Source organism: Nestor notabilis, unplaced genomic scaffold, assembly GCF_000696875.1.
Source record: "Nestor notabilis isolate BGI_N333 unplaced genomic scaffold, ASM69687v1 scaffold6335, whole genome shotgun sequence".
Classification (NCBI taxonomy): domain Eukaryota; kingdom Metazoa; phylum Chordata; class Aves; order Psittaciformes; family Psittacidae; genus Nestor; species Nestor notabilis.
The window spans coordinates 78,001-90,396 of record NW_009927792.1 but is presented as its reverse complement, the minus strand read 5'-3'; the positions used below and the strand labels follow the sequence as shown (position 1 = coordinate 90,396).

Genomic DNA, 12,396 nt, shown 5'->3' with positions numbered 1-12,396 from the left:
GTATTTAGGGAATGTTTTTATTTCTCGTTCCCTGCTGAAAACCAGCGCTATTACGAGTGACAGATTTCCTAGGCTGGGGCGCACGCGGTAAGAAAACACCTGAAAGAGGAGAAGGGCGAAGCTTGCCTGTTAAGGAGTTGACTGGAGAGGAGGCGTGGAGGTGTTTGCCAAAGGTGGAGAAATGACTGGCTGCCTTTTGACTGGGAATAAGTATGTTTTTCAAGGAAAAACTAGGAAATAAGTGGTTCTCAGAATTCACATGCTCTCTTGGCAAGGCAAAGCATAACCTGAAACATCATACAGCAGTTCAGCATAAGAAATAATAGTGCAGCTAGCTGTAATGCAGGGAAAATGAGAGGAATTGGGTTTTAATTGTCTGGTAGGAAATAGCTAAGTTGTAAGATTTTATGCCTCTGTTCCTGCCTTTCTGTTTTTTTTCCTTAATCGTTTATGGGGCTTGGGTTGGTGTTTAATCCAAGGGATAGCGGCTGAAGCTGCACACCAGTCTGCCCTGGAAAACAACCCAGTTTGCCAGATCTACACTTAAAGAAAACGGCTTTGTTTAGTATTACAAATACCTTAGGCAGCATGGACTTTGTAGACGTCTTTCATTTAAATACTGAATCAGTTTAGAAATACATATTTTAAGACATTGAAGCCACATTTGATTAAGGCTCATTATTCACCTGCGAGTTTAAAAAAAAACTTGCCAAAGACTGGTGTTGTCTGTGGAAAAACCAGAAACTCTGGTACTTATTTCATTATTTGAATGCATAACAGCCCTGCATTTTGGAGAAGTAGACTGATTAGTTAGATTTAGAAAAAATATACGTGTTATTTTCCCCATGTTACCATCCCCCTTTCAGTCAAAAGTGTTTCTAATTCTTGTATTTATTCTCTTTCACCCTTTACTAGGACTAGTGGATGCCCCTTCTACTTGTCTCTTGGTGGAAAACTTGCTTGTCTTCAATGGATACTGCTGCTGCTGGTTGATCTCTGGAGACTTTACAGCTCCTTACCTTTTGAGAGGAGATAGCTACTTGTCCCTCTCAAGGTCCTGGTGGTAGTAGCTTTTTATCAGTAACCATCCGTGGGGGAGAAAGAAGATGCCTCTACCTTTTGGGTTAAAATTGAAACGAACTCGACGTTACACAGTATCCAGCAAAAGTTGCTTGGTGGCTCGCATCCAGCTGCTCGACAGCGAATTTGTGGAGTTCACACTGTCCGTGGAAAGTACAGGCCAGGAAAGTCTGGAAGCAGTGGCTCAGAGGCTGGAATTGCGGGAGGTAAGCAAATTGTCTAGCAAAGGTGTGATTTTTGTCTCTGGTGCTAGATGACCTATGTGGTGAATCCTTACCATTTGGGGCAATCAGTCTAGCATTAGCTACCCTTTGTTCCTCGTGTTTCTTTTATCTTCTGGTCTTGATGGGAATTTCAGTTGCTCCAGAACAGTTGCAAACTTATGTTACAGAGCTAGGGAATGCCCAAGGGGAGAACATGTGAGAAATGGCAGTGAATAGAAGCTGAGAGTGATAAACAAAGCAACTGTTTTTTATAGCTGAAAATGCTGTTTAAAAGAAAACCCAAACCACAAAGCAACAAAAAGGTATTTTCTGCCTAAGCAACAAAGTTAAGAATTACTGCAAGATTTGAGACAACTTGTAGCTAAGGATACCAACGAGAGTGGTAGTTGTATGCATGTTTGGGGTTTTTTTCCTGATGGATTAGAGCTGTGAAAAGAACCTAAAGCACAAAATGTGATAAGCGTACCAGTGACCAACTGTTTGTATTACCTGTTCAAATACCACAAACACGTTTGCAGACACTGCCTTGGAGCAAACATATGGTCATTTAGATTGAGCGCTGGCCTCATGAGGAAACATGGTCTGCACCAGTTGAATCTGTACACATCTGTGTAACCTTCCCCCCCAAATTCCTTACTTGATATTTTGAAGGATCCTTTTGCAAGTGAAATTTGCTGTTCTCCCACACATTTAGTGGTTATTCATACCTCTGTACTGAGCAAATTACTTTTAAAATGTGTTGTAAAATGTTGCTTAAAGAAATCTACACAGATTGCCAACATATCAACCAGTGTCATTGTTTTATAGTTTTGTTAAGCACAAGTGGATTTGATTGCAGTAGTTGAATGCTCTCGATCCTGTGTAAACTGACATTTCCCACTTTCCTATTTGAATCTCAAAAGGTTTAGTTATTTTATAGTCATTAAACTGTGACAGCATGTGCACTTTTGGTGGACAGGAGGGAGAAAACTTGTAATAAAAGTTAATGTTGCTAACGTGGTTCTTAGATGCTTTTGCTGTCACGTGGTCTGTTGTATAATGGTGTTTTGAATATGGACTTCAAATACAGGATGGAAACCCTAGACGTGGATAACCAAAATATGAGTCATCATGAGACTAATTGTTGTCTAATAACTATGATTTTTTAAAATTATATATTTTCATTGTCGGGCAATGGCAACTGCTTGTAACCTTGCTCAAATATTGCACAAATAAATTGAGGGCTCAATCCTGCAAATCTTTATTACTGTAAACAGCATGGTTACTGTAGGATTTCTTAGTAGGAAGTGCTATATATAGTCAGTTGTTTTCAGAAATAGATTTGAATCTATTAATGTATAAGTGTTTGTTTTCAGTCTCAATATACATTCTTGTGCATTCTCCAAAGATTTTTTTTTTTTTTTTTAGTATACAGTTATTTTGGAAAAATGCAATGGCGTGCAACAGTATGACTTCTTTATTTCATCTTGCTCCTTCTACCAAAGAGACAATCTAACTACTCTCATAGCCTTAGTGTTTGTTTAGAACACATTAGATATCATAGGTTTAGCATTCAGTTATTGCTTTGTGAATGGAATTTGTCAATTTCATCTGTCCACTTTCAGATGTCACTGCCAAGTCAACAGAAGGTAAAGAATTTTAGCTATATTCAGTTTGTAAAACGCAAAGGCTTTGTCTTCCTGAAAGATGACTGCTAGCTTTCACTGAACTAGTTATAGAGTGTTGGAGATGCAGGTTTTTTCAGCTATTCTTCATTATCTTTTTTCTCTGGAGCTACTCTAAAAATCTGCTTAAAAAAAAAAAAGAAAAAAGATGGCAATTCCCTCAATTAAGAGTCATACATCAGACTGAGGGAGTTGACAGTACACTATTGAACTCTGAGCAGATTCCTTCAGTCATGCATTCTTGCATGGATTATTTTGGCAGGAAAATGTGTTGCAATAAAAGGGAATGGAAAATAGGGATATAAATTACTTTCCAGAGCTTGCATTCAAAAAATGTCGTTCTGCCTTTAAATAGTCAGATTTACCAAGCAGATAATGGATCATTCCTGACTGCTTGCTTAGTAGAAAGATTTCGGAAGGAAAAATATGCTCAACACACTGCTTGAATCTGCAGAAACAACATTAGACCTTGACACTGTAAAAATACTAAGTACTTTCTTTAAGATGTTGCATACTGTTAATGCACTAAGCACCCTTATAAGTGTGAATTCAGAGCATTAGACATGAAAGTGTGACTGCTTATTTGAATACTGAGACTTAACGCAGTTATGAATGCCAAGGCACCAGTTTCAGACTACTGTATATGGGCTACACAGTTATGACATGCAGTTCACATGCACCTTCAAAGCAATTTACTGCAGGAGGTTTGAGGGGAATCTCTACCTTTTTACACACTGAATGCTAAAAATTTGTGAATATCACTTTCTGATGTAGTCTGCAGTTACTGAAATTGGACAGTGAATTAAATGGCTGGTTTTTAATGCTGTGACATCCTTAAGATAATTGTTTTAACAGATTTCTATGTAAATGAGTAGTCTTATATTAGCTTTGTGTGGCCAAACACTAGTTTTCTTTTGACTTTTCTCAGTTTAAAAGAACTATATTATTATAGACACCTTGTTAAAGTTTAGGAAGTCCTAAGTATGTTGCCAATTTTATTTTTTTACTGAATGGTAAACTTCACAGAAAAGTGAAATGAACGCATGAAACTAAGAACAACATCTGGTATTCCCAGAATGTGACTCATCAGCAGTGGGTATGCAATCCAGTTCCCTTAAACAGAAACTGGGGGAAGAAGCCAAAGGGAAGAGGGAACATAAGTTACTTACTTACCCTGTCTTTCATCCTGTGAGAGAACTGTAACCAAACTTGATTTATGCAGAAAGCTGTATTTGTTGCGGAAAACCATTCTGGAATGACAAGTTACGAAAAACTGCTGAGAGCTTTGATTGTTAACTACCTTAAAAAGTATGTGCAACACTGCTCATCTTGCATTTAGGGCATAAGTATACAAATTAAATACTTGAACATATAGATTTTTTTCTCCTTTAATGTTAATACAGCTAGATATCTATAAGACGTTTGGCAGGAGATGTTACAAGTGATCTACCTCTCTTGCTGTATCTTCTTTTATTTCTTTTCTACTAACACTTCTAAACCAGAAAGAAGGGGCAACTTAACAGCCTCTACTGTGTAGAGATTTGGGCTCAAGTACAAAAACTAATGGTAGGGAACTTCTCTGGAGAGTATATACTGTCCATATGCAAGTTCGTGTGTTTGTTCTGGACATGAATAGGGAAGAAGGAATCAAGGTTATACGGAGCCTGAATAACTTTGAAGTTCAGAAACAGAAATTTATGCTTCAGAAATGCTTGAACAATGCTGTAAAACTTCTAAAATACCACCTCTTGTTTGGAGAAAACAAAAAAAACCCCTTTTAAATTAGTGTGTTGGTTTCTTAAATGTGTTTTGCATATGTAAAGTGTTTTTAAAATAAGACCAAGTGCAACCATAAATATTCTTACATTAATATATATCAGTAAACATATTGAATGGCAAATAAAACTTGGGCCAAGTCGTGACAGAAGGATCACTATTTATGTTTATGCCCTGTGTCAAAGTCTGACAAAATTTTAGCTAATGCTTGGAGAGAGAAGAGCAGCAGTGCTCATACTTGACCTGCTATGCTTGCATCTCTGAACCAAATTTTCCTTCAAATTAGAAATGGAGAAATTGTCATGGAGGAATGTATATAAAAATCCAGACCTTCAGTGTGTAATCTAATTAATTAAAAGATTAAAATACTTTATTAAAAAGCAAACTTGACTCCATCTAAAACATGCATTAATTATGTGTGCTGTAATTGTTATTTACGATCCAAGATAAATTGAAGGACGAAGCAGTCAGCCAAAAATCAGTAATTGCCTCAGTACAATTGTTGCAGTTCTTCCTTTTTCTGAAGGAAAAATGCTATACAAGCAGGTATAGGATTTGCACTTGGTTGTACTGCACTGAGCAGCACGAAATTAAGGTTTTTCCATGAAAGCAGTAGTGGCAATTTGGACAGCTTGCCCCTCATTTCTTTGGCTTTTTTTTTTTTTTTTTTTTAAAGTTAGGTCAGAATTTGAATGTACCACATAATTCTATTTTTTCATTGTCACGACGTCTCTATATTGCTGTACAGTTCTGTACTAATTTTGACAGAAGAGGTTTTCTTCTGAAGCAAGGATATCAGTTTATTGTTTAGTATTTTTTTACTACTTTGACATTTTGCTTTTCCCTGTTGTAAAGCAATGAGAATTTAAGCTTCTGATGAATGGGAACATGGTACGCCTTTTAATATCAGTGCTGTGTAAAGCATGAGTCAAAAGCGGATGCCCGAGTCCATCCTTCTTGGAGCCTTGGAAGTGGTGGCAAAAAAGCAACATGATTTTTAAAAGAAGTATATTTCTACATTTCTTGGTCATGTTGACAACTGAGCTGTTTCTGCAAGAGGTTAAAATGTGTCTTGGATACAATGTTTTCTGTGCACTGTGAAGGTATTGCCGTTCAGCTTGTAAATTAGTCACTTTACCTTTGTCAATGTACTGATGAATAGAATCTGCCTTGCCTATCAGAAGACCGTTCATTCAAGATATTTGCAGGGTGTAAAACACAGTGTATTGTGATTTGTGCAACAATTTGTTTTGAATACATTGGAGTATATCAGATTACCTGGCAGAGTATTGATTTTGTTTATTTTGTATCCCTGCTCTTTTGCTTTAAGCTATAGTTGGCAATTGCTTCATTTAAATGACATTTAGGAAACGTATGTTGGAGTAGTTAGGACAAAATAATTGTGCATGTGTGTTGAAAAAAAATCTCCATTATGAAAGAATTAAGACTTAAGACAGACTTCTCTCTGTATTCGTTCAGCTACCCTGCAGCTACAGTTGAAGATCTTGTCAGTACTTGAACAATAAAAATAGTGTAAGCAAAAGTACCCTAAAGTGAGTAGCTTCAAGATGGGGAAAAGGGAGGGGGTTTTGTGAGGCTAGCCAGCAGTCCTCCTTTTTCTGCAAGAAGAATTGGTTGTGGTAGTGCGTAGAAGAGCGCAACTTTCCACTCGGTGGCTGGTTCCTGGCAAGACTCACAGTTTTTTTTCCACCACTTCCAGGAAGTCTTGGACCTTGTACACTGGCCAGTCCAGGCTGCTCCAAATCCTTTCTCTCCTAGAGATTGGAAAGATTTGTGGAGGAGATTGTCTGCTGTGATAAGAGTGGAGTTTCTGGAGAATTTTCAAGGCTTCTTGTCTCCTGTAGTTCTTAACATTGGGTGTAGGGTAAAACTTTCACTTGGTATCTGGCAGTTGTGCACAGTACAAAATTATTGACCCAGTTCTTCTGCATGAAGTTTATTTAAACTGTGATATCCTGATGGCAGGAGCTGTTTTGTATCCAAGCATATAATAAAGCTAGACACAGTGGAGCCCTTGGGCTAACTGGGATTTTTTTAAGTCCAACAGCAGTGGATAATATCCTTTGATAATGAGAAGGTGTTTTCAGCACTCCGTTCAGGAGTCTTATGGCTTGTTTTATTTGTATGTATCAGTGTGAAAGAGGAAAAGCCTGAAAATATGTTTTGATTGCATTCTTCTGTAAGCCCTGTTACTGTTTTCTTTTTTTTTTTTTTTTTTTTTTCCATTTCTTGCCTCAAATTTTTGGGTGGGGATTCATCAGGTCACTGTACCCTTGAGGCAGGTGGCAGATTGCATTAATTAAAAGGCAATTTATTGAAAACAATTCTACAATTCTCTTTTCCAGTCTATTTGTAACGTGAGAGATGGCTCTGTAAGATTAATAATATAGGATATGGAAATTTTCTGGGAAATACATAATTATACGTAAGTTTACTTCAAACTTAAAACATTGCTGTGCCTCAGGGAATGTGTGGTAAAGTCTATGTGTACTCTCTGCTTCCATCCACAAAAAGTGATTGGGGTTATTTTTTATTGTTTTTTTTTTTTTTTTTAGATCCACAACACAGTAGTGTTTTCTCAAAATCCTAGAGAACATAAGTTTTTCTTTATATAGTACTTCCAAAAAAAAAGGAAGGCACAGTCGAGTTTGAGGATCATAATAGGTGCTGTTAAGCTCAAGTGAGATTACACGTTTTGTATCTGGTGTATACATTTGTCATTTTTATTTCGTTTTATTTATGGTAAACTGTGACCAAAATAGACCCTTAGATCCTATATTAAAACATTTTATTTTATACTGCTTATCAGAATAACTGATACATACAAATTATGTTTAGATTAGAGCCAAAATGAAATTATATTAGGGATGAGGCTGATCCACACTGAGGAAAATAAACCAAAAATCAGCACTTAGTTGTAGCTAACTAATATCAGGCAGTTGGTATAGGAATTCAATTTTAAATTGCAGAACAGATTAGGAACAGCAAACTATGCTCAATGGATGTGGAAACAGGTGAAAATTTGAAGATTTAAAGCCTGTTTTTAATGGGTTTGTGAAAGATAACACTTTCTCTTTTAAAAAAGTGTTATTTCATTTGCAGCCAAGAATTTCTGAGCCAGCTGTTTCTCTTTATCAGCACCAATTATATAATGACATAGAATCATGTAATAGTTTGAGTTGTAAGGGACTTCTGAGGGTTGCATGATCCCACCCTCTTCTCAGAGAGACCAACTTGGATCAGGTGGCTCAGGGGTTGCCTGGGTGAGTTTGAGTGCCTCCTGAGATAGAGATTTGACACCTTCTTGGACTACCTGTTCCAGTGTTTGGCTAGTCTTGTGAAAATTTTTCCTGATCTAACTGGAATTTCCCACATTACAGCTTGTGCCCAGTGCTTCTCATACTTGCAGTGAGTACTTCCAAGACCAGTCTGTCTCTGTCTTCTCTCTACCTTGCTCTTAGGCAATTGAAGTCCACAGTAAGATTTTACCTTAGTATTTTAGGACTGATCAGCCCCACTTCTCTGCTTCTCATCACATATCATGCTGAAAGATGTAGTATAGCTGCCTACACTAATGTAGTTTTGTGGTATTCATACCTGATGAAGCTCCTTTGCTTAGCTTAGGAGTTCTGTTTTACTTCATAGATGAAATCAATCCACACCCACCAAACTTGTGTTGGCCTTTCGGTACTTTTACATTCTTCATGACTCTTAAACTTTCATGCAAAAAATGCTTAGTATTCCTGTCTGTAGTGACAGAAACCAGCTAGATAGGAAGTAACTGTGCAGAAATTATGTGCTTTCTTTACTCCTATTTGATTTTCTTTGGAGGGGTTGGGTCATGGATAAGTCACTAAAATAAGTGAACCTCAAAGTAGTGTTAATCTTAACAGCTTAACATATTTTAAGAGTTATGTCATGACATTCTTTTTAGCATTGGGTGTTGTCCTGAGCTGCTAATAATAAAATGTTTTAGCAATGAATAAAAAATGGATTCTATTTTAATCAGTGCGAATATTCCATGGTGCATAAGCTCCTCTGAAAAACTCACAGGATCAAATTCTGCCCTTGAAGTCAAGTAAAAGGTTTGCATACAAGTCAGAAGACAGGCTTTGGTCCATAGTGTTTTGCTTGGCTTTCATTTTATTTTTATAGTCCAGACTGGGGGAGTTTGTAAGAGAAATACTGTGGCAGAAAAATCTTATTTAAAGATATGCTGGATTCCAGAGAATATTTTAAAATGCAGAAACACTTTTCTTAGTCTGTTGTGGCAGTAATTACTGTGCTGTGTGTAGGCAAGAAAAAGTCTTAAAGAAACAGACCAATGTAGATGATCGTCATGTGTTAAAAATAGGCTCTACATCAGTTTAGACTTCAGGGTATAGAACCAGGAGTATCTTACATCAGAGAGTCTTTTGGCTTTGTTGATGTGCTTCTGTGGTTCTGTACCTGTTTCCCTTAAGTTTCAGTCTCCGCCATGGCTTCTGCACTCACCCAGAAGGTTGTGGTTCAGTATTTTGGGTCACACTCAGCCCAGGGCTGATGTGGTTGACCTGTTGAGCAGGTGGGCTGGGACAGCACAGTAGGCTTTCTTTTTTGAGCTCTTCCTAGCAAGTGAGATCAAGTAGCTCATGGCATATAGATGAACTGGTTTTTTGGGTTTTGGTTTTTTTTTTTTTTTTTTTTTTTTTTTTTTTTTTTTGGTGCTCTAATTTATTTGCCATCTAGCATTATATGTACATTTGTAACACTTGGAAGTTACAGAAGGTCAGCATCACAGTCTGACTTTGGCTCCTGTGGTCCTGCACATGATGTTAACAGTCTTGTAATCAGACAGAAATACAACTTTTTACATGCATTCCTTTCCTCATTCAGTCTGAGGAAGGATTGAGGACTAGTCATTTGGTACATTTTATCCTTTTCAGTGTATGATGAAACATACATAGTATTTCTTTAGCAGTGGAGCTTGTTTGGTGCTGCTGCTACAGTTCCTAACATCTTGTGGAATCTTAAGATACTGTCTTCTCACTATCTTTGTGGGGTGTTGCCATTACCACACACTGTATCTTATGGTTGGCAGATTGAAGGACACAAATAAAAGCAAATTTTGACCAAGGTATCAGCAAACTTCATGCACTTGGACTGAGAAATCTGGAAAACGCTGTTGTTTATAGTATTTGTATACAAAGCCATATTCCTTTTTTATCCTCTTGAAACTGGAAGTATTTATGACTTCTTAAATTTGGCCCTTAGTGTCAGAATTCAGAAGTAAAGACCACAGAGTGTCCACCTGTGAAAAATTTGGTTTGTAGGATTTGATTTGCAAGAGAACTCTGTGATGAGGGAATACAGTCTGTTTGTATATGGTGATTTTTAAACTTTCCCAAGCATGAAACTATTTTGTATACGTCAGCATTCTGCCTTTTCTCCAGATATCAGAGTCTACCTTCTTCTAGTTTAAAGCCATTACCCCTTATCCTATCTTCCACTATACTGTAAAACTGCTTTTTTCTTCTATGAGCAGTTCTATTCCAATTTAATTTTTGTAGTACAGCCTGTATCTTTATCAAATAGGGACAGAATTGTCTTAGAGTTTGCAGAAGGGATCTTAATTAAGGATAAATGAGCACATTTCATCATTTTTTTTATATCTTCTGAGTACTGTTTTTGTGATTTCATGGTAACAGTAATTTTAATTTAGAGGATTTTTATTTCTTTTAACATTGGGGAAAAAACTCACCAAAACCTGCCAACAATCACTTATAACTGTGTTGATGCTAAATTAGAGAGGAGCAATGGAGTACATTTTGCCAGGATGCAATGTCAAAAGAGCATGATGCCTTAGAATTGGCTCCAGTTTCCCAGTTTTGCTAATTTCCTAGAGAAAATGGTTTTATGGAATAAAAGCTTTTATTAATTTAATCCTAAACGTTGTTTTTTGTGCCCAAGATTATTTTATGATCTGTGCTCATATGGAGCACTGACCTCACTGCTGTCCTTGAAGCTTGGGATGTAGCTTACCTGCCTATGCCATAGTTGTTAAATTCATAGTCAGCCTGTTGGAGCTATAAGGGATAGCCAGAAGCCCATGAGGGTAGACTTTTCATCCTGTTCAGACTATAAAGTAAGAGGATGTATGTACATGAATTTTTCAGATGTGTATATAGGCAAGTTTTCATAGGAAATTACTGAAGTGGCCTTTCTCTGCCAGCTGTGGCTCCCCAGTGAATTTCAAATCTGTGCTCCACAAAGCATTAAAATGCTAAAGCTTCTGGGAAAAGAAGAGTAAATACTTGGTTTGCTAGGTAGACAGTTTTTCGCAGTTTAATTAATAGAAATTATTGATGTAAAAAAATCACTATGATGAACAGTCCTTTCTTTTATAAAATTTCATCCTTGGTAGCTTTATTTTGTAGAAGTTAAAAACATCTGAAAATATATGAAGTGTTGAATTAAAGGTGTTGGTATTTCTACCATTTCTACATATAATAATGTAGCAAGGACTTGGAGAATTCCCATGTAAATGCCTACAGATGTAAATGGTAATTCATACTATTCTCTTACCTCCCTCCCTCAATTAAAAACCATGCAGTTACGATTTCTAGTTTTGCTATGATAATTACAGGAGTATTTTCCAGTCCACGTCTGTTTGCTGGTCCAGAACTGAGTGAAATAAATACTTCAGAAGCAGACTTTAGCCAGTTTAAATAGTTTAAATTTGAGTGGCACTGCAGTGTTAGAAAAATTTAGGTTATGAGTGATAAAAATGAAAAATGTTAGGTTATGAGTGATAGGAAAATATTCTGGTCCAAACTCCTCGTCAGAAATCTAATCAAAGTTCGGTTGTGTAGCTCAAGATGTTGTCCAGTGGGAGTTCGACATTCCAGGGGTGGACATCCCTCAGCTTCTTGGGGCAGTCTTTTCCAATAGATACTGTATTTTGTTTTTGGCTTGGTGAAGAGTTGCTTGCTTAGGCAAGGTAGCTTGCTGCTGCATCTGGACATCATCTTGCTCACGGGATGAACCGTACGTGTGCTTTAATGAGCTTGTCTTTGACTGACCAGCTATCCTGTGCTCTTTTGTCCTTCAGCATCCCATGTGACCCTTCTTGCCAGTGCCCCAGAGAAGCCATTCTTTGCTCTCACACTGTCCAGTGTCATTTTCTGTTTGCCTTTCTCATTTCCCCTAGTTTTCCTGTCACACATAAATGCTTACTACTAATCCCTTTGAGTTGCCACAAGAGGGTCAGGGACTGTTTGCAAATAAAGAGTAGGTTTGGTAATTTTTTAGGTGGGGCGACCTTATGTACATGGATTGCTTATCTGGAAGTAGTCTGCTTTTGATACTAAATGTCTCTCCAGTTCTCTGAGTTTTCAAAACCCCATAGGATTAGTGTTTTAAAACCTTTATTTCTGAGCAGAAAGACTTTCATGCAATATATTTTATTTAGTATGTCAATATAAACTTTTTCATCACTGAAATGCCTCTTTTTCAGATTACGTATTTCAGTCTGTGGTATTATAACAAACAGAATCAGCGCAGATGGGTAGATTTGGACAAACCTCTGAAAAAGCAGCTGGACAAATATGCCTTAGAGCCAACTGTGTATTTTGGAGTAGTGTTCTATGTGC

The 12,396-nt window shown here is 37.2% G+C and overlaps 1 protein-coding gene across 1 annotated transcript in view; it reads left to right on the top strand.

Moving 5' to 3' along the window:
• Nucleotides 1-1,099: 1,099 nt before the first annotated feature.
• PTPN21 (protein tyrosine phosphatase, non-receptor type 21) overlaps nt 1,100-12,396 on the top strand; it is a 36,431-nt gene continuing 25,134 nt past the window's right edge. The window contains exons 1-2 of the mRNA XM_010014207.1: nt 1,100-1,286; nt 12,261-12,396. The exon at nt 12,261-12,396 is cut by the window's right edge and continues 46 nt beyond it. Of these exons, the coding sequence (XP_010012509.1) occupies nt 1,107-1,286; nt 12,261-12,396 (316 nt within the window). The 5' untranslated portion in view covers nt 1,100-1,106. The remainder of the gene's footprint in view (nt 1,287-12,260) is intronic.